Below are 23103 nucleotides of genomic sequence, written 5' to 3'. Positions count from 1 at the left end.
GAGCTGCCGAACACTGTATAACCAGCTGCCTCGTCTTTTTGGTTGGAGTTTATTCTTTCATTTCTCTCCATGAGTTGCTACTAGAGTCAAATTTCTGACAGGGAGAGGCTTGGAGAGATATAAAATATTGCTTTTGATAAAAACCTGTTGAGTATTTCATTTAGCTCATTGGTTGGTTCATGGCACTACAGGACAAATTTACAAATGAACAAGACTGTAAATGAGACAAACAGTTCAGAGAAGAGATTTAGTGATCCTGGCATAGCAATCTACTTTCATATCTTTTCCAAATTCTCTGGCGCTCAGCCAGTAATTAATCTCTCCTCCAAACATTGCTGGCATCGGCGGCCCATGTGGCTTTGGTGACAGCGGACCCGGGGGGCATTCTTATAGACGTCTCAGGGTCCGGTGCAGCGGGTGCGGCTGGTTGTTGCCCAACACTATATTTACCGGAAAGATGAGCGGCATCTGCTTTCAAAGCTGCCTCCCCTTCACGCGGGACTCTTTCTTCTTTATTCCCACACTAGATCATAGACTCTGTGTGTGTTATTTATCGTCAGTCAAGCACTCACAGTCTTTTCTCATCACCCTTCAGCCGGCAGTTCGGCTCCCACCCGGTCCTGCCCACTGGCAGCTGACATGATCGCAGAGGTGGGTGGTCGCTGCCGGGACTTATGTGTCCAGAGACTGTTTCAGGGACCAAATGATCTCTGGCAACCAAAAAAAGAGGCAACACTGTGGATTAAATGATTTGTGGACAAACCTTGATCCTTCCAGAGCCTGAAATAGACAAAACTTGACATCTCTTTAGCTTCTGGTATATATTTTTTAAACCAACGAATAAAATTCTTTCACGGTTTTATGAACTTTTCAGACAGTATAAGTCACCACTTCCATGCTGTCGTATTATGTTTCAGATGTGAAAATGAATTGGAGCCTTCAGTAGTGACTTGGTGTGGCTTTTGATGTAATTTGGGACTCTGTAAATAAAACTGAACTGTGTCTAGTAAAGATATGCAATTGTAACTGCCTAAACAACAGGCTAAGCTGACTATTTCCAGCATAAAAGCCAGGATCCATCCTGTAATGGATCACTTTCTGCACGTCAACATGGTGTCCCGGCTGCACAGCTGCAGACATAAAGGCTTTGAATTAAGTAATTAAGGAAGCACATGACATCATTAATGACTTATAATCTGGAAATCTCTACAGAGTTGTCAGGTCTTCTCACTCAGGAACACTTTCTACCCGACTGCAATCAGCACAATAAACAAACTAAAACTTGTTGCCTTGTGTTTTTCATATTTTTTGCACTTACTAAATTATACGAGCCTGAATCCAAAGAGTTAGCAAGAAGATAAAGCAAGACCAAAAATTATGAACTATAAGCTGTAATGTAAACTATGTGAGAGCTGGGCATGTTTTGGCTTCTTTTTGTTGCTAATGTAATGGTTTTCAAGTGGAAGTGAGAATGCTTCAGTTATTATAAAAAACGACGCCCGTTGTTAATTCTCTGTGTTCAAACAAAATAAGAAAATACTTGGAATTTGAAGAGAGTGTGCTTTATTTTACTGTTCCTGTTCATTTAATAACCAAGCATCTGTCAAAGGACAAACAATACATTTTAGTATTTTTAACGGTTTTTAAGATTTTAAACACCCAAAGCGCACAGGCTCTTGACCTCCAGAAAGAAACAAAGAAAGGATTTCCTCTCAGCAAGATGAATTCCCAATATCTGACCTTCTGACTGCTTTACTGTTTTTCATCCAACTTTACTCTTGTGGTTGACTCTGCACTCTAAAAATCAATACCAAGCAATTATCTCACCGTAAGAGAGAAGCAGAATAACCAGAAGAGAAGAAGCGGCTTTTTCATTTCAGCTTTATTTTCTCGGAAGCTCTTTTTGAATTAAAACTCCAAACACAAGCTGTGATGATCCAATGTATTAAAGTTTCTGTGTGTTGCCTTGTTCTCTCCTAGAACTTTTAAAACATTTTAAAATCACTCTTATCATGTCTGCTTGTTTTAAAGCTAAAGCACTAACCAGTGTCTGTGTGTGTTTTGTTACTGTCGGACTAATTTATAGGGCAAATTAACGTGAGCTATAAAAACAGCCAGACTTGTATTCTTATACCAGGCCTCTAATTAATGTCAGGTTGAAGTGATGACTGCATCTCTCACCAGTAAATTAAAGCAGGAGTCCCATTGTGTAGCACAATGAGAGACGAGCAGTAGAGAACAATATATGTGGTGAATAGCAAAAGAAAAATAAGAATATTAATTTAAAGACTGTTGTTTTTTTTCTTTGTTACAATTTCCTGCAAAACTCCACCAGTAAGGTTTTACTGGGAGGCCCCTCCTGAGAGTGGACCTACTATCGGGTTACAGACGTCCCCCCCGTGCCTGTGGTTAAGTGACAGCTGCCTAAATGGGACAATGTCACCCAAGGACAAACGCGTTTAATCCGCTGTGTGATCTGGAATATCGCTCAGCGTTTGCTCACGACTCCCATTTCTCCTACAGGAGCGGCAGAGACTGGAGACCATCCTGAATCTGTGTGCAGAGTTTAATCAGGAAGACGGCGCCGCAGAGCTGGTGAGGAGCGGGCTGCGTGGGGGTGCTAGAGGAGCGGACCCAGACTCTGGACGGGGGACGCCTCTAACGGGAGCACACCGAGCCCAGAGAGCGGGGGAGAACGATGAGGAAATCCAGAGGGAGGAGTCCAGCAGCACAGAGAGCACACATCAAGAGGTGAAACACGTCCGCACGCTGTGTTCAGGATATCGTGAATATCTGGATATTTGATTATTTTTTTTTATTTTTTTTATCACTCAGTGTGAGGAGCTGTTTGCTGGACAGGAGCAGGTCTACCTGGAGGAGGAGAGGAAGAGGGTCTTGGTTCGGGTTGATGACTTGAAGTACAGAGTTGGTGAACTGGAACAGCAGCTACAAGAGACCAAACAGGAGGTCAGCACACGCACACTTACTGACCTTCATATAAATGCACAACTTAGGTCAGAAGTGCTCCTTGTTGACATGACGGCCACATTTATGTGGAGCTTTTAATTATCAGTCTCAACAGTTTTTTCCCCTATGTGGAGTTAAAAATTGGGAGCTCAAGATTAAATGCTCAGTGGATTCTCTGTAATCCAAGCAAGTGACATTTGTTCTCTACCATTTCTGTTAGGAAGAGTTGTTTCACCAAATATTAGTGGAGGTGCATGCGTAATTTTGAGGATAAGAGCACAACTGTGCACCTAATTAAATTTTTATTTAGTTATCTTGTATGTTTAGTCTTCAATGAGACTCTGCTGCTGCGTTTGCCTGTAGGTGGAGATGGAGCAGGCCCTGCTGCAGGCCGAGCGGCGGGCAGAGCAGGAGCAGGTGGAGGCTGAAAATGAAATCATTGCTCAGCTGCAGCTCAAACTCAGCCAGCTGGACAAGGCCACTCAGAAAGAGAAGGACAAGGTGAGAGTGTGACCCATTAAGCCTGTCAGATCACCAACAAACGCTGGTCAAATGCATGCAAATGTTATTTCTTTCGCTGGGTCGAATATGTGAAACATTTCTTTATGGACAAATTTTGAGCTCTCAGCAGACATAATCAGCTCAGCAGTGCCTTGCAAAAGCATTGGTGATCTTTAAACACTAACATATTTTGTCACAACAACAAACTTTAGTGTATTTTATTGGGAATGTGAGTGGTATTTTAATTAATAAATAGGGGCAACTGGTGTAATCTAATCTCAGTATGAATCCAGATATGTTGTGAAGGTGTCAGAGGTTTTTTGGAGAACATTATGGAAGAAGCATGATGGGGAAAAAAAACCCACTGCAAAATCTAAGATTGTGTGGGAAAACTGTACACATCATACAGCAAAACATTAACCTTAAACACAAACACACAATCTCAGAGAGACAATTAGATACCACCATTTTTGTGTGTTGCAAAGGAAATCAAAATCCAGTGACAATCTGTCTCAAAAATGTATGATCACAGATCCTCTCCATCAAATGCACAGCAGATTTCTCAGATATGTTATGTCTCAATAAAACATTTCAAAGTTTGTGGTTGTGCCATGACACAAATGTTGGAAGTTCACAAGGTAAAACTAATTTTGCAAGGCACTGTTATTATCCGCCGACTGCTCAGTAAACCGCGCAGCACAGCAAACAAACGGCAGAAATTCTGCCGCTCATCTCGAAGTGCTGCACTGGTTTACAGAAGCTGCTTTACCCGTCTCCCAGTTTAACAGAGCTACACGTTTACAACCTCTAACTCCTGCCTCCTTAAAAAAAAAAACCCAAACAAACTGCCTTACACTAATCTGCTTTAGATGCATGGATTTTTAGTTGCCCCTGATTTTTTTTTTTTTCTCCCTGGTATGTGGGCACGGTTGTGTGTGAACGTGCGTGTGGGTGTATGGGTGTGTCTGTCTTTGTGTGTTTTTAGGGCAGAGCTAATGTGTCGGCTGAGCGGAAGGCCCTGGAAAAGCAGAGGAATGAGTACAATGAGCTGAAGAGGCAGTTTGATATGTGCCCCTTGTCTCTAAGGGAACAGTTACAGGAGCCGCTCAGCAGGGTCAGTGTTCTCGTGGCTGGGAACAGTGAGTTATGCTCTCCTGAGCGCTACAGTACCGTTTTACCTGCACAGAAATAATCACAGATCTAACACTGTATCGCCCTCGGAGCACTCAGAGCTACTTGGGGAAAAATGGGCAATTTAATTTTAGATGTTCTGCCGCATGAACATGTGGGGTTTGTCAAAGGAGGTCAGTTTTTTTTTTTTTTTTTTTTTTAAAACAGCCACCAATGTGTTTACAGCTGAAGTTTGGTGTCCCAGCTACTGCAGTTCCCCTTTTTTTATGGTTTTTCAGTGGCATCTGTAGTATTTTTAACAAGCACTAATGTTATTAACAGCTTTGCTCTAAAAGAAAAAAAGTGTGCATGCATTTACTGACAATAACTTGAATCAACAACCTTTTTAAAACAACTCGTCAGATTTATTGGTTTCAAGTCTGCAAACATATGGAATCACTTCTTTTAGAAGATATTCATTAAGCTCTCTTTTATTTATTACTGGGGTATTAAATAAAAAAAAAGCTATTTTCTTTAACAGCTGAACAGTCTGACATTTTATTGGTTTAATTATCTTTTTCTTTTTTTTCCAAGTAAAATTAAATGGTAAGAATTTGTGGGATTGTGTTCGGCACTTTCTCGTCACGGCAACAACGTTATTGTCTCGTTTCTTTATATAGAATTTGATTCAGTCTTGTAAAAAAATAATAATTTGACCGTCCATGTGGTATTTAATTCTTTACCTAGAACTGTTTAAATATTGATGTCTAATCCCATTTTTTCTATTTAAATCTGGAAATGAAAGTTCCTACTACAAAAATTACATTTTTTATCCGACAAAAATCAGTTTCCTCTTTAAGAAAAGTAGCATCTTATCCCCCAATACTTATTCTTAATAACTTGAGACAATGTACGTAGCAACCTCATAGTCTGAGGAGGTTTGCACAGAGTTAAATAAATACTGAAATGTAATTTTTATGATGTGAACGTCCTATAGCAGAGCTGATTCCATCGTTTAACAGGGTTTTCATGAATTACCGCACGCACAGACGAGGCCAGTTACTGTTTTTAATCTTTTACTTCATTTTACTTTCTTTTTCTCTTCGTGCCTGCTTGGTTTTAAACAGCATGCTTCATCTGGACTGTTATGTGGACAGAAAGCCGAGGCTCTGGAGTGTGGGACCAAGCAGTTTGAGGAGCTGGAGTTTTGCCAGCTGGAGGAGGAGAGCCGCCTAGAGGAGAGGAAGGAGGCCCGCTGCTCGCAGCTGATCCAGGAGCGAGCCGAGTATCACAGCAGTGTCGCCAGCAGGAAGGTGGGGCACATGCGGCGTGTAGCAGGGAAAAAAACATAAGTTTACACACACTCATCAAAATGAGGGTCATTATTTTTTATCTCTTAGTGATGCAGTTGAACGGTTATTATTTTCAGCAACATAAAACTTTGGTTAATTTTCGTTGCAGGAACTGGATGCATAAGTTTGAATGTGAGCTGGAACAAAGACTGAGCTATTTAGGCAAAGCTAAGAAGTGTGTTTGAAGGAGTAAAGGTGAGGCTTTCAAACCTAAGGAAGCTGAACTAACTGCCAAGCATGGCAGAGGTGGCATCATGCTGAGTGGCTCGGTCATTGTATCAAGTGAAGGGAATTTAAACTCAAACTTTAACCTCAAATCAACAGCGGGGTGGCTGGAAGACGTCACGGTTTTGGAGCATTTAGAAAAGTTGGAAAAGCTTCAGGAACAAATCTAACATTAAACGTGTTTATGGAATATGCTCAAAAATTCAGTCTGAGCCGGGTAACTAACCAAGTTAAACAAGCTCTTCAGTTTCTCATAAGAAATGTCAAAAATCAAGTAAAAAATTATGCCTAAAACTTGTTGATGGCAGCTTGCTAAGAGACAAAGTTCTACTGGGTTGTGTTTGAATATTTGAGTCAGTATGTCTAATTTAAAGGCTGGGTCTTCAAGCTTGTGCATCCACTTCTTGTTTTTTAAAACCACTGGATTTTTATGTTGTATAATCAGCCGTTTATGTATGAAACAAATAATGGTTGAAAATATGTGTGTGTAAACTTTAGACTGGTAGAATCTTCTCACAAAGTGAAGAAACATCTGAATTAACAGGAGCGGATGGCTGCTCTGGAAGCTCAGGTGAAGCAGCTGGGGATGCAGGCTTCCCACGACTGCGAGAAAATCGCAAAAGACCGGACAGCAGCACTGCAGCTTCTACACAAGGTGGGGATAAAGGAGAACTACTCTGACTGATACAAATCCTTAATTCTGCATCAGAAATTAGTAGTTAATTAATAGTCTAAAGGAAATGCATTGGGCTGACATGGTAAGAGCTTATTGGATCCTCCTCCCAGGAGCAAGACACACTGTGCAGCCTTGAGAAGCGGTACCACACCCTGACTGGAGGAAGAAACTTCCCAAAGTCCTCCGGCAGCATGAAAGAGGTGAGCAGGTACATGTGAGACACCAGACCACCAAACCACAGCTCAGCTGGACAACAATTACCTGCCGCACAAGTGGATTGTTTTGTTGACTCGGGTAAACCTTTTGAACAGGAATCGCTTCACATCAGTGAGCCTGACCTTGTTTCTGAGGACGGTCCTCCTCATAGCCCCTGTCCCTCCTCTTCTCACAACCCCTCCCCTGAGCTCTGTCCTGTCAGGCTGCAAGAGGTAACTCTGAGGACGTCCCAGTTTCACAGAAACCCCAGTAACGTCAGGGCATGTTGTGCGTTAACATAATGTTAAAGACAATAACTGGCTTGCAGTGTGTGCTGGAAGGTTTGATTTTCTTTAATGTTTAAGATTTAATTTGTCTCAAAATGTGTGTGTGTGTTTTTTTTTTTTAGGATTTCGGTCCCTTGCAAAAGTATTCATATCCCTTAAACCTTTTTGTCATTTTCAAATAAGTCTTTGGCAAATGAAAATCTTAAAAGTGTGGCTTGCATTTGTATTAGCTCCATGCTGCCCCTAAATAAAGTTCACCTCAAACATCTGGCTGCAGAAGTTAAGAATTACGCCGAACAAATCAGGGATAAAGTTCTGGAGAATAAGCCAGATTTAGGTTAAAATCCCAAAACTTTGAGCACCGTTCAGTTTATCATCTGAAATCTGTTGTATCACAACTCCAGGCTGAGTGAGAAAGATCTGAAAATTAACTGAAGAAGCAGCCAAGAGACACAAGGTGGCAGAAGGAGCAAGTATTATCGATTATGATGAGTGTTATTGATTATTTGAGTTATTCCTCTTGGACCAAAGAGTGTTTAGTTTGTTGTCCATATGGAAGAATGGCATTTATTTCAACGCTGTTTTTGAAAGAAATGCATAAGACATCAGGATTACAGTTTGCCACAAGGCATGCAGTGGATCAAAATTATACTTTTTGCTAAATTTAAATGCTATGTTCAGAACTAACGCTGCACATCTTCCTGAATGCTCAATCTCCACAGTGAAGTGCTGTACTGGCAGTATGATGCTGTGGGAAGCTGGTCAGAGCTGAGTGCATAGAAAATGGATGTGGATAAATACTGAGCAATCCTTTAATTGCTGGAAAACACATGGAACAACCCCAAACATGAAGCCAAAGCTGCAATGGAACGACTTTGATCAAACTATTTTCCTGCTTTCTGATTGGTCCACTGTCTAGATTGGATGCTTAAAGGCTCTCCATGCAGTCTGACTGAGAATGACCTATTTTGCAAAGCAATATCAGAAACACAGATACCTCATTGAAGTGAAATATAGTACAACAGCAACAGAAGAGCTGAATGCAAACGCACATGCCACTGCTTATTGATCTCATAGAAGAAATTCCATGTTTTGTTTTATTTTTTTCAATTTTGCTCTATTTTGTGTTGCTCTATCACTACAATCCCAATAAAATAAGTTGATATTTTGATATTTCTATGAATTGCTTAAAACAGTGTTTCTCAACCCTGGTCCTCACCGCTCCCCTGTCCTGGATGTTTTAGGTTTTTCCCTTCTGCTACACACCTGAATTGCATCTCTGGGTGGTTAACAGGCTTCTGCAGTACTTGATGATCATGCAATCATTTGAATCAGCTGTTCTGGAATAGAGGCACATCTAAAACATGCAGAGCAGGGGGGCGCAGAGGACAAGGGTTGAGAAACACTGGCTTAAAAGTTATAGAAACGTTTAAGGGACATGAGTTTTGAGTGACAGTGTAATTTCAAATACAGAGGCGAGTTGCATTGTTGTTAAGTTTTGTGAAATCTCTGGGCGCCTGTCAGTGTGGGTCTGTCCTCAGCCCTGTTGTGCCTGTGCTGTGGCTGTTCGTGCAGGAGTATCTCAGGCTGTCTGATGTCTATCGGATGTACGGAGATCCTTATTCCTCCTCCCCCGCTGCTCTCCACTGCCTCTCTCTTACTGTATCTCCAGCTCTGCCGTGCGAGGTATTCTGCATTTCTGCACTTTTCTATGAATTGCCCAATAACGAAAGACCTAAATGTTTGAATAGATGCTCCTTCTGACACTTTTTTCCACACTCTGCTCCCCCTTTTTGTTATGCAAATGTATGCTGCATTTCTCTGTATCCCTGCAAAGGACTACATCACAGTGAGTCAGCTAAGCCAGATCTTTGGGATGCAGAGATCTAGGCCTTCCTCTTCCACCTCTACTCCATCATTCCAGCTTGCCTCATCCGAATCCTCCTTCACGTGCCACTCAGCTGCATGTGGTCCTTCCTCCTTTCTTTCTGCACAGGTTTGTTCCTTCTAGAAGCGTATTTGTCACCGCTCTCCATTCTTTCTCACAGCTGAATGTTGTCTAAATATCTTTTTTTTTTTGAGCTGTTGCACTGTGGTTTGCTTTTCTTAATCTTTGGCTGGATGCTTGTGATCACCTCAGAGCCATGCTGAGCTGAGCAGGAATGCAATGACTCCCATTAATCTTGAGCGCTGGTACCAGGACATCATGGCTGCTGGAGACTCTCAGTCATGTCCTCCACCGCTGCCTGCAAAGTCTTTTTCCTCACGCAGACATGGGCAGGTAAATTCACTTACTCACTAAGCAGGACGAGCTCCTCATTTGCTCCTAGAAATGTGGTTCTTAATCAGAAACGCAGCTTGGATTTACAGCAGGTTATCTTTTTACACATGATTGTTTGAGAGATAAACAAGAAGTAAAATTATACATTCATGCACAATCAATGTTTGCCACTGGAAAATGAAGTGCAGTATTGAAGCTAAGTGTAGAAATTGAAGCCAACAGGGAATCAGGAACTTTTTCCACTGTCTTCTGTTGAGTTTCACAGTCAGAATTTGGATTTTTGACACTAGGCCACTATGGGAATGCATAAGTCTTATTGCATCACTGTTTTACAATCTCTGTCGGTATGGAGGCTGTTGGACAACTCAATGTTTACTAAAGCTGCACCTGTTGAAAAGGTTGGAGGACCACCGATGTTTGAAGCCCTCTAGTGGTTAAAAATGTAATTACACAATCACTTTTGGTGCTGCTTGTCATTTAAGAGTAAGTTTACAGCTCTGGAAAAGATTGAGACCACTTAAAATGATCAGTTTCTCTGATTTTACTCTTTATGTTTGAGTAAAATGAACATTGTTCTTTTTTTTTTTCTATGAACTACTGACAACATGTCCCTGAAATTCCAAGCAGAAATTTAGCATTTAAACGAGAAACGGTCAAAATAACAAAAAAGATGCAGCGCTTCCAAAACCCAAATAATGCAAAGAAAACAAGTTCGTATTCATTCACAACAATACTAATGTTTTAACTCGGGAAGAGTTCAGAAATCATTGTTTGGTGGAATAAAATTAAGGTTTTCAATGAGGTTCGGTGCAGTGGACCCTTCATTTTTTTCCAGAGTTGCATTTCTCCACCTGTAAACCAAAAGTGGGATGGGCAAACAAAACAAAAACGATTAACACCCAACACAGAAACATGTTTTGTTTTTTCCCTCTAAGATGTTAAAGTCTAAATCGGATGGTGAGGTTGGACAGGGACCATCGCCTGCTCAGATCTGCAGCACTGCACTCCTCTCTCTCTCCAGCGGCGTCATGCATGACAGAAATGCCACCACGACGGTCAGTTTCATGCCTCTAAACTCTCATCAGGCCTCAACAGCCGTTCACAGCGTGATGCCGTCTTCTGTCTTTCATGGGGCTTACAGTTGATGCTGAGAGAGAAAAACCTGTTAGACATGGACTCCAGGAAGCAAACAGCTCTGCAGTGCAAAGGTACGTGACTCCCTCTTTCAATTGCCAGCCTGAACCACACAGTTTGTGCCTAAGAAGAAATATAGATTCATTACAACCACCCGCAGCGCAAAGCTATGTGGCTGCATCGGCTTTATTGCTTTCATACGTCACACTGCTGGTGTAGAAACGGGGTTGGAAAAAGTACAGATTTATCAGCAAGAACGTTACAACCAACTGCTTAATTTAGTGGAGGCCCTCTTTATGCTGCTATAAAAGCTGTTATATGTCAGAGTTTAGATGGCGGCTCTGTGGGTGACTGAACCACAGCGCATTAAATGCATACGAGCAAAGAAAAACGTAAAGGGATCAAGGCTTTTACTCTGTCAGGCGATTTAAGGTTTTGGCTGAAAAGTGTATTATCACACTCACTACTAATAAAAATCAATCAGTTTTTATTTTGGGAATATTTTTCTTATGTATAAAAGGGAACAAACAAGGCAAAGAGATGAAAAATAGAAATGAAAAGCACAGAAACGGATCGTTAAAAGAAATGATGAAACAAAATGGTATTAAGACAAGAATCTAAATGTTGCAACTGAGATGAAAAATAAAAAGAATAAATAAAAATAAATTGACTATCCTTCTGTATTTTCATTGGTTCATACATAAAGGTAATTTAGGAAGATAATTTAACCTAATGGTCCTGTTTATGGTCTGCAGGAGTACCCAGAGAGAACCTGCATGCACATGGGAAGAGAGAATATATTTATTTTCTTTGTATTTAACTAAAACTGTGAAGCATATTAATGGATTTAGGAAATGCATAACAATTAGGGAGAACGCCAGAAAAATTTAAATCCAGGACTTTCTTACAACGGCGTTAAAAATGGCAGCAATAAAGATAAATGATTAAAAATGTTCTATTTAATAATTTTTTATTCAGAAAGTATCTCTAATTCTAAAATTACTTAAAATCAATACTTCGTCAAACTAAAACTGAAGTGTACTGACATGTGTTGCGTTCTTGCCACCAGAGGGCGCTGTAGGCTATAATAACTAACTCTATTTCCCCATGTACCCCCACAGATCCATCTCCGACGGTCCATCACTCAATCCTGCACCACCAGCCGCCACCGAGCGGCACCCAGGCGTACGACACCCTGAGCCTGGAGAGCTCCGACAGCTTGGAGACCAGCGTCTCCACTGGCAACTCCGCCTGTACTCCGGAAAGGTGAGAGACTGCCCTGTTTCCATGGGAACACCCAAGTCTGCCCTCTCTGTTTGAAGAAAAGGTCACTAGGCTTTGTTCCTGTCACAGCGGGCTTTGTTACACGCCTTTTTGCTCACGTGACGGCGCTGGCTGTTGCCATGCCAAACCCATTCAAGTTTCTGGAGTTAAGTTTCCGCCGCGGCGCTAATGAAGAGTCGGCGTCTTGCTCTCGCTCTCCCGCTGTTCTGATTCCAGGCGTGTTTGTTTACCTTTTTTCGCCTCTCCCCCCCCTTCTCCGGCCCCCTCTTCTCATCCGAAGCCTTGTCGTATCCGTGTAATCAATGCAAACTTCCCCTGTGTGACTTGTAGCGCCTGTGGGTTGGAGGCCCAGAGGATAGAGGAGATGGAGAAGATGTTGAAGGAGGCGCAGCAGGAGAAAGCCAGGCTGATTGAGAACAGAGTGAGTTCCCCACGCTACAGCTGGAGGGCTTTCACGTAAAATCAACACATTGCATCTCAGTCTGCCGTCTGACAAGCACACAAACATGAAAACACAATCATTTGTCATCAGTATTTAGTCGTTTTTACAAGTTTTTTTGTTCAATTTATAACTGATGTTTCATGATGGAGATATTATCATATGAGTGGAAGAAAATTAATTTAAATCATTAAGTACTAATAGGAACAAAACTGAAGTAATGGTAAAAACTATTTGATAAAAATCACAGTATTTAAGCGTAGACGAAATGCGACTCGGAGATGTTTAAGGAAAATCTCCTGTTTTACTTCTTCAATAGATTAAAATCTACCTGAGACGTCAAGGCGAACAGAAGACTTTCTGAAATAAAGTTATAAAATATTTTTTCAGTTTTTTTTAATGCTGAAATAAAGCAGACCTCTGAGTAAGTATCTGAAAGCTGCAAAGGAACATTTTACGTCAGCAAAGCTTCCCCTTTTCCACACACAGACTAAAGGGATAGGTTTTACAAAACCCTGGATTGGGACTTGAACTCTCAGGTGCATCCTCTGACAGTCGTCTGCTTTGTATCGCAATATTTGCCTGCCATTAACATATATTCCCGTCTCGCTCTTATCGTCTCTCCCCCTCGGTCTGCTCTCCACGCTCTCTTCTCCCAGGAGAGGGAGGTGCAGGCTCGGCGGCAGATGTTGGAGGAGGAGCGGAGGAGGCGAGAGGAGGCCGAGAGGAGGCTTCAGGACGAGTCGGCCCACAGGCGGAGGCTGGTGGAGGAGGAGGTGAAGATGAGAGAGAAGCACTTCTCCCAGGTCAGTGGAGCGGTGGGGAGAGAAGAGGGAGGCGACGGAGGGGTAGGAGAGGCTTGAGGGGGAAAGGATGAGAGGCGAGGCAATACAGGGAGGAAGATCAAAGATTGTCAAAGAAAGGAGAAGGACCGAGGGGAGGGGAGAGAGAGAGAGGGAAAGACAAAAAGAAATGAGGAGGGGTAGGGTGGAAAATAATGGATACAAATAACATACACTGGGCTTTAATCGGGACTCTGTTTACCAGCAGTAATTATGGAAAAATCAAACATAAAGATGCCAACATAAGCGTTTCTACGCTACCCTCCAAAACTATTGGCAAGCCTTTATAAAAGTGAACAAAAAGCCTTAAAACTAACAAATATGAATACATCTCAGTAGCATAATTCAGTTTGTCATAGTAGAAACACTTTCACTTCTACAGTGAAAAGTTTACTTTGCTGTCTGCGAGGAAGCCGCTTGAAACGGTTAAAAATAAAGTCTGCAAGCTGTTGGAGAACCGCGCCATCTCGTTGAAACCGTGTTTGTCCAACAGCCATCAGATGCTGCGGCGTCTGCATTCGAAAGCGACACTAGTCCTGTCACAATAAACAATAAATCAATTTAACTGCATGATGGATTAAAAGAAACTCAATAATTTTCATTTGCCTGATTTATTGTTTTTCTTTTTACCAAAAACAAAATGATAAAAATCTTCAGTCTGGTGTTTTGGTTTCAATTATCCCTTTTTTAAATAATTCTTATTATCCTGTGTTTGCACCCTACGACTTTATCCAAAAACACGCGGTCCCTCAGCGCGTTTTCATGAAAGTCCACAGTTATGTCTCTGCTGGTGCTGCATTTCCACAAAACACAACTGCAGTACTGTTGGAGATTGATCTGGCTGATCTTCCTTAACCCTAGGACGGGGAAACACACATTGATTTGTTGTTTTAATTATGAGATTGCCGTTTCCTGCAGCAAAGGAGAGGTTTACAAAAGCAGACAGTGTGGAGGCGTAAAACCGATAGAGTACAACTTCATCTAGCAAACATCCATTTTTTTTGTTTTTTTTACATTTGTCTCCATTACTGAAATGTATTTAAATGAATGACAATATGAAATTAAACCTGCAGCCAACAGTAAGACGGCTTTTTCTGCTTAAACACCATTTAGTATCTTTTCATAGTTTAGTAAGAAACGTGTGGCGTTTTCCTGTCGCAGGCCCGTCCAATGACTCGCTACCTGCCAAACCGTAAGGAGGAGTTCGACCTGCGCGCCCACGTGGAGTCGTGTGGCCACTGCATCGACACCTGCCCCTTCGTCATCCTCACTGAGAAAATGTGCAAAGGCCACCTGGTGAAGATGGGAGGCAAGATCAAATCGTGGAAGAAACGCTGGTTCGTTTTTGACCGTCTGAAGAGGAACTTCTGCTATTACGTCGGTGAGGACGAGTTGGGCCAGATTTGTGTTAATATTGATTATTATAAACATGAGCAAATATTTATGCAGTCCTTTGCATGAATGTACCCACCCCTAAAAACCTTTCAACATTTTGTCCCATTATAATCACTAAATTCAACATATTTTATGAGGACAGAGGACACATTAAATATGTTTTATAGGGGGGAAAAATTTGTTTTTCATCTCAAACTCAGCTATTCCATCAGCTGGTGAAGTTAGACAAACACTCAAGGTATCATTTTAAAAGTAGAGTTTTTGAGCAATTACAGGGAAAATAAATTATCAGGCATAATTTAAATGCTTCACACATATCTGTTCTCCTTCGTTTATGATGCTGAATTACATTATTATTTGTGTCCCAGCGCAGAAGGTGATGTGTTAACATCAGTTTTTAGTGTGGAGTTCAGGTGAAGACGTAAATCGGGATAAAACCCGTTTTAGAGAGCAGACATTTGCTTTCTGTGTTAATTCCACAAGTTAAACTCGAAACATGCACAGATAAATCAAAGATTGTCCATATTCTGGCAGATTTAGGTTCATGGTAATCTTTTAATTTAACCAACTTGTTTCTTCTGATTTAAGTAATACTGTGTCACCAAGCTAGGAGAGCACCAATAAAACGACCCAGATTTCTTTAGTTTTTGGCCTATGTTTACATGTGAAACCGGTTTTGGGCATAATCTTCCCTGAAAATCAGCCACTGTTCGGTTTCAGAGAGGGTCTGACTGACGGACCCGTCCAACAGTCACCTCACTTTTTCCATCCTAGCAACTTTTAGTCAAAAAAAAAAAAAAGATTAGGGTGATGGCAACAAGGCCATCCAACATTCATGACCCTGATTTCATCACCAAAGATAAAATACCAGTGAAAACTCGTGAAATCGATGCAATTAAGATACTGATTTGTCACTGTACTCTTTTTATTTTTTTAATTTCATTTTTANAGATNGCTCTCNTTTATTNCTAAGATAAACTTATTGATTGAATGCAGATTATTTTAAACCTGAATCTGCCAGGGGGTATGAATAATTTTGGGCTTTTGTCTCAAGCCCACCTGATGCAACCAGCGAAGCATTTGATTGGTTGCATCAGCTGTGTCTGAAACCACACCTGATTTGCAGAATTCTAGCACAACGAAGGAGGGATTTTTGTGTTGAATTTGTATTGAAAACCCTGGTAATACACATTTTATTTCACTTTTCATGCTATTTTTGTGTATTTTTAATAAAATTGCCTGAAAAATTTCAACCACTGCTTAAAATAAGTGTGCCACATTCTGAGACAAGAAAAAAAATGAAGCTGGCCACAGTGGAAGTGCAAAGAAGTTGCATAAGATCTGCTAAGCATCATTTGAAGGCAGCAGTGATGTTCATGTCAAACACCATCGATTGAGAGAATCTGGCAGCAAACATTCTTAGTTTGATGTGCATAAATCGCCTCATTTGTAATAAAAAAAAAATGTTTACAAAGTTTTTAAATTGCACGTCTGTGTGTTAGGTAACGCTGCTTTCCAAAATCATTAAAAATCCTTCTGCTTTCAAGGACTAAACATTTCAGCTTCCGTTGAATCCAGTGTTTTGCTTTCTGCATTAACCGGACTCACTAAAATTACTGATGTTGGATTTCATTTTACACACCGTTTCAGTTCGTTCCTGGTCATTTGCGTTGATTTAACCTGTGGGCTTCTCCCGTTCTGTTCACCACAAAACGGCGCCGCTTGTCCTCTAATGATTCTGCACTTTGCTCCAACGTTAGACATTTTCTCAATTAAAAAAGTGGAGTTTTATTCTCCGCCGCCCTTTATCATTTTAAAACGAAGTCAGGCTGCTGCAGTTTGTTCTTCACGTCCATCAGAATCTGGCACAAAAGCGGTTTTCTGAATAATTCACAAACATGATATGAAGCATTATTTTACAATCAATTTCAAAACAGAATCCAAGCACATTTCCATCCCTGACACCGCTGCTCCTTTCGCTGCTCTCTCCATTCACTCGCCTAGCCTTTTCACCCGCTCACTCCTGACGAAGATGATGGTGATGACGACGGTGATGAAACAAGATGCAATAGTTTCTCTGGATGTGTTTTTCTCAGGGTGGAGGCTAGCTCCTGGCTTGTTCGTGACTAATAAAACGAAACTCGCATTTCAAAAACATTTATCTCATTACTAAGCAGATTTGACTTATGAAGAGGGGAAAGTGGGAACAAAGTGTGGAAGGCATCTCAAAAGACTGCCGCTAATTGTTGGAGGATGTTTCCATCTCCGTTCTTTTGAGGAGAGTCAAAGGGACGACTCCCGATTGTTTGGACGAGACGGTTCAGAAAATCTGAAGGCTGAATTTCTCTGAAGAAATTTCACTTCAGGTTTAAAAGCCCAGAAAACCACAGAAGCCCTTCAGCTCAGTGACAACAAGTAACGAACTTCGACGTCAGGCTTCGCTGCAACACGACTCCCCAAACTCTTTGGCGTGGAGCGACTGTGTGTGAAAGAACAACTGAGACCAGACGTCTGACAGAACCTCTGACCTGCTCTAAGCTCATTCTTTTCAACAAAAAAAACATCAAATGTGGTACAAAAAAGTTGAGTTTCTTCTTAACACTTATGCCAATTTTCACACTCGCCATCAGCAAAAAGGCACCAACAGAGAGAGAGAGAGGGAGGGGAAAGAAAGGCAGACGATCCAGAAAGTACAACTGAAGAAAACAAGTCAGACTAATAGGATGGCAAAGACTTGAGGCATAGCTGGAAATAGACTCACACTTCTAATTAACTTTTGCTCTGATACACTTCTGCTCATACCTATTCATGGATCAGACGCTGCTGGGGAAAAGACCTTTTATCCCTCATTTCTGTTTTTGTGTCCGTTCTTGCCGTCTTTAATTTGAGTTTCGGTTCATCTTTCTGCTTATTCGCAGCAAAGCCTGAAAGTCCTCAAACCCCAAATTATTTTCACTCAAACCAGAAGCAACATCTGCCTGATTAAAACCTGTTCAAATTATTTTAAAATGCACAAACAAAAAAACAAGTAAAAGCAACAGAAAAAAAAAAAATTCTGTCCACTTATAGTTAAATTTAAACCTTATTAGTTTTCTTACCCCTCATTTATATTTCTATTTGTTATTTTTCATAAAGCCGTATGGTTTTTTTTTTTTTAAGTAGAGATTAAGGCGTTTGTAATATTTTCTACCGTTCTCAGCAGGTAAAAAGAAACGCTTTCCTGTCCTCCTCTTATCATAACACGGTTTCCTCTCGTCGCCCGCTGATTCTCCTGTTTGGAGTTCGGTCTGGCAGAGCTCTTGCATCAGTGCAACAAGATGTAATGTAATGTAACTTAATATATTTATTTTTTCTTTTTCTCGTCTCAGACAAGCACGAGACCAAGCTGAAAGGGCTCATTTACTTCCAGGCCATTGAAGAGGTTTACTATGATCACCTGCGCAGCGCCGCCAAGGTAAACGCTCCTCTGTCATAAATACTTTTCTAAATTCAGACGTTTTGCCTGAATTTTACTTCTTTACAAATTCAACGGTTTGTGAGAAATGGGATAGATAAAAAAAAAAAATGTTGGTGTCCTTTTTTAAGCAGATGAAATCTTTAAGCTTCAGATTTGTTTGATTTTAACCAATTCTTTTTGAGTCAAATTGTACAAATAATTAGACAAAGAGAAAACCTTTTAGGACAAAAATGTCATGAAAGTTGTGTGAAATATGTCACTTTAAGGATTATTTGTTTTAACAAAATTGCTGGTTGAACAAATATCGTCATCCTTAACCGTACTATGAAAACAATCTGGACTTTGACTGGATCCGGTTCGATGAGATCCAGGCTGGTGAGATTTTCAGCAGCAAACGCTGCAACTGGTGGGAAAATGGAGGCTGAATACAGAGGAGGATCCGTGATGCTACGGGCCAGTTTGTTAGACTGCATTTCACTAGAAACTCTTTAAAATGACAAAACCACTTTTGTTAATTTACAAATATTTGGTGGCCAGGTTGACCTTTTAGTAGATTAATGATTCACCAAACAAAATCACTCTTCTTCCATTTCAGTCCCCAGACAGAAGCCCTAAATCAGAACGAATTCAGGACTTAATTAATGGTCGAATATCTATTTTAAACAATGTAGGAAATTTATCACTGTTGGATTTTTTTTTTTTTTTAACTTCTACTGAATAAATTCATGCAGCATAAAGGTTGGAATTTAAAAAAGAAAAAATCAAATGAGAGAAGAATCATTTACAGATCTTCACCAGGGATGCCAATACACATTCTGGATATTAATGAAAAACAGTCTTTGTGCGTTTTAGTAAAATAAAATCTCCTCTTGTTGTGACCCAGAGTCCAAATCCAGCTCTGACCTTCTGTGTGAAAACTCACGACCGGCTTTACTACATGGTGGCCCCGTCTGCGGAGGCCATGAGGATCTGGATGGACGTCATAGTAACGGGCGCGGAGGGCTACACGCAGTTTATGAGCTGAGAGACGGACGCTAGGAGGAGGAGGATCACGAGAGGAGAAAAGGAAGCAAGTGGACGTCGGCACGCTGACCTGCTTCCTGCCGGAGCTGACGGGAATGGAGTTAACGTCCGGAGCGCAGGAACGTCTGAGGAGAAGAAATAACTTCACGACGCCGTAAACTGAACGAAGGCTCGGTCCTGACAGAGGCGCGTTTTAACGACATGAAGTCGCTTCTGAATGTGCTTTAAACGATTTCAGGTGGAACAATTTTCAAGATTTCTTAATTTTTTTTAAACATCAAATTGTTTACACCTCTAAAGATAATGTAAGCATGCAGTGTTATCCCTGTAGCCTTTTTATATATTTTAACATTTTATCCAGATGCAGAAAATATTTAATATTTGCAACACTAAGCTCACTAGAAACATTTCAGCCCAACAATGTATGTTACAAAGTAAAATGTAACTTTGCTTGGTGCCAAATACAAATATACAGTGAATGATTATTATTATTATTTTTTTTTAATATCTGTATTTATATTTTGCTCCAAAAGCTATTCATCCAGGTACATAACAGAGCGATACATTTGTACTTTATATAAAAATCTCAAATACTTCTCATAAAATTTAAATAAAAAGCAACATTTACAGTGCTATTAAGATATTCTAAAATATGCATTAAATATAAATAAAAATATATAAAGCAGATGTTTTTGTTCTGTGTTTTTAATGACATGTTGGTGTTTTTCTTTCTTTTTTTTTTTTTTTTAATTTAGCATTTTGTCCTGGCAGCTCAGGAAACTGGTGTCAAGGCAGAAAAAATTTTATTCCTCCTATTAACTTTATTAAATTGATGCCATGAAATCTGATTACATTATTATTACATTTGCACATAATGTCAGGATAGCCTTAATCCCTTCATACATGAAATTATCACTTGTGAAAGGATTTTTTTTTATTGGCTAAGACTATACTTTATTTGCTGTTATTCGATGATCTGAATCATTTAAAAGTGACATAATCACTTTTTACATTTCAGGTTTCCACTTTGAGTGGAGGATTGACAGAGGGCAGGGAAATGAAAACAATAATTTAAAAAAAAAAAAAGGCGCAGCAGTAAAATAATTTAAATAAAAGCAAAGCGTCTCTGTCCTGCGGCCGTACCGGCAGCAAACGGGATACGTTGGTTAAACTGAACAAAGTTGCAGCCATGTTCTTCCCCTCTTAATTAGAAGCTACACAAACAAGTCATTAATTACGAGCTTTCTGTAAATATCCTCACTCGCTCTAATGAGCTGCTAACTTTCACAAAGGTGTTTCCTTTAAATCCTCGCTCCTTATCTGTTTACATAACATTCAGGTGGTGTGTTGTATTAATTGGCTAGTTAACTTTTATTTTATTTATATACTAGTTGGAGCAGATCAACTCAAGTCGGACCAAAATGTTTTTTTTATTTTTTTATCTGGTAGCCTAATTAACTACATGACTTGTCTGCAGTAGGTGAGCTACATAAAAATAATGAAAAGAGAAAATGAAATTACATGCAACATGCATGATTCAACATGGAGAAATCTGAACCCCACACATGCAGCACAACATACTTCTTATCTCCTCATGAAGTGAGCCTCCTTCTCCTGCACCTATTTCACATCCCATCCACCATAGATTAGAAAAAAGAAAAGCGAGTGAGGAGCTTTGATAATGATAACATTTGACTGGACTGTATGATTAATTCACCTGCAGTAATCGGAGGAATATTTAGCAGATGTGTAGTTAATCATGAAAACACACCTTGCTCCTGACAGATAGCAATTAGATTCAGCACTTCAAATGTTAATCCCCTATTCCCTGAGTCGAAGTGAAAACATGTTGTGTAATATTTATGAAAATGAGCCGCTGTCCTTTTTGAGATACGTGCAGGTGAGAAGAGAGACAGTCTGCGACCTTATGAAGATTTGCATGCCTCTGACCTTGGGAGAGATTTCCACACATCAGTGTGTCTCTGAGCCTCCAGAGCACCCGGCCGCATAGTAAACAGATCTTTTAAGAGGGCAATGTGAGCTCATTACCGTGGCGACGAGCGTGAGTGACACCTCGCCTTATTGTTGGCGAAATATTAATGAGCCCAGGGTGATCTCTACTTTCTTTCATAGGAGTAGACCAGGCCTTCGCCACCCCCCTGGCCTTCCAGTTCAAATGAGAGAGGCTGCAAATCAGCGCCGCTCTCATCTGAGTTTGTCAGCATTAATGGGAGAAATTAGGCTTGTCTAAAAACAACCCTTAAAAATTCCTGATGAAATGGAGACGTCCTGCCAGCTCAGGCAGAAAGTTTACAGCGGTTCCCTGTCAAAGGCACCGCCTTCACAGCGGGCGCTCCCGATTCATAAGCTTTCAAATCCACATGCGAGTTCAGATTAATTTAGGAGATTAAAGAAGGAAGATTTCTGATGCCCATCCCTAAACACGCCTTCTGTTTACTGAGACACACACGCAGACGTCGCGCATCAAAGCAGGTTTCATTTGAAATGGCAGAACCTGCCTCCTGTGTTACGTAGATCACTCATTGTAATGAACGGAAACAGATGAGATTATAACACAGTACTTGGTCATTTAATCAGTATTTTTTGGTTTTATGTCAAAAACACGCCACAATACTTGATGAAAAATATTTTGTAACACTTTATTTGAAGGGGTGTGCATAAGACTGACATGATACTGTCATAAACATGCCATAACACCTGTTATAAACATGAAGGAGTCTTTATGAATGTCTGACTGTTGTCATGAAGTTTTAACGTAAAGTTGTACTAAAACGTGCATTAAAAGTGCAGTAAAATTGTCAACTTTGCACTAAAAGTTTCATTATTTACCGATTGACATTTCATGACATCAGTCATAAACATTCATAAAGACTCCTTCATGTTTATAACAGGTGTTATTCCATGTTTATGACAGTGTCATGTCAGTCAAAGTGTTACTAAATATTCTAACGGGGCGAAATAAATGACAAGAATAAAAACAGCAAAGGCATGAACAGCATAAATGAAACCACCTGCTGAACATTATTAATTTTATATGTCACAATAAAAAAAATGACTACTTTGGATAAGTTTTCTTGAACTTTGTCATTTTAAAACTGAAAACTTCAGTGTGTTTTAGTGATGTTTTGTGTGACACACCAACACAATGTAGTTACCAAATAGAGAAGCTGATGTTTCAGATCAATCCTTGAGAGACACTATCCTGCAGATTTTAGATTCATCCCGGCTCCAACGCACCTAAATTAAATAAATGACTCATCTGGAGCTGAATTACACGAGGAAGTTCATCCATTTCATAGATGTTGCAAAACTAACACTACAAAAAGAGTGTTGCTTCTCTTGAATTGTGGAATTAAATCAATAAAAACGCAACGCTACATTAGTTTTCTCCTGTCTCTTAAAGGACAAAAGTGAATGCATTGAAAATGTTGCTGACCCTTTAGAAGAGGTAGGAAAAATATTGCAAAAATAACCTCATGTTGGATCTATTTGCAGCACAGCGCAGCAGCATGTGTTCGATGAAAAACTCTCCCTGAAAGTATCCAGTTACAGTACATAAAAACTGTAAAAACACAAAACAAAGCTGCAGCACAAACCTGAAGTGTAATAAATAACTCAAAGAACACAGATTTTCATCACTGGAATGATTTTTTGTTTGTCTCAAGCTGCCATGAAACTATCTTGCACATCAGCTGTAAAGCTCAAAGGTGACAGACGATGAGCCTCTGGGGTTTTGTACCACTGAATCCCACTCTGAGTGCTGTAAATAACCTGGTGGACCTTCTGGGACTTAGTGCCACACTAACTTTATTTCTTGAACTATTGTTCTTTTCTTTTTCATCTTATTTGCCATTTTCCAAAAAAAAAAAAAAAAAAAAAAAAATAAAATGTTTATCGGATAATCAACCCCCACT

The 23103-nt window shown here is 40.2% G+C and overlaps 1 protein-coding gene across 1 annotated transcript; it reads left to right on the top strand.

Annotated features, from left to right (window-relative positions):
• Positions 1–2475: 2475 nt before the first annotated feature.
• LOC106936554 (pleckstrin homology-like domain family B member 1) lies at positions 2476–19443 on the top strand (the record flags this gene model as incomplete). The annotated part of the gene is made up of 19 exons (XM_015017639.1): positions 2476–2751; positions 2836–2967; positions 3331–3468; positions 4454–4582; positions 5736–5891; positions 6700–6810; positions 6942–7031; positions 7143–7259; positions 8889–8999; positions 9151–9309; positions 9454–9594; positions 10530–10649; positions 10736–10802; positions 11850–11994; positions 12343–12433; positions 13111–13257; positions 14455–14674; positions 18057–18142; positions 19029–19443. Coding segments are annotated over 19 exons (2577 nt in total), but the record flags the coding sequence as incomplete, so codon positions are not given.
• Between the last annotated feature and the right edge of the window lie 3660 nt (positions 19444–23103).

This window comes from Poecilia latipinna, unplaced genomic scaffold (assembly GCF_001443285.1).
Source record: "Poecilia latipinna isolate Pla-1442-1.1 unplaced genomic scaffold, P_latipinna-1.0 Scaffold2170, whole genome shotgun sequence".
Lineage (NCBI taxonomy): Eukaryota > Metazoa > Chordata > Actinopteri > Cyprinodontiformes > Poeciliidae > Poecilia > Poecilia latipinna.
The sequence above is the reverse complement of the archived record's forward strand: the minus strand, read 5'-3'. Positions and strand labels throughout refer to the sequence as shown.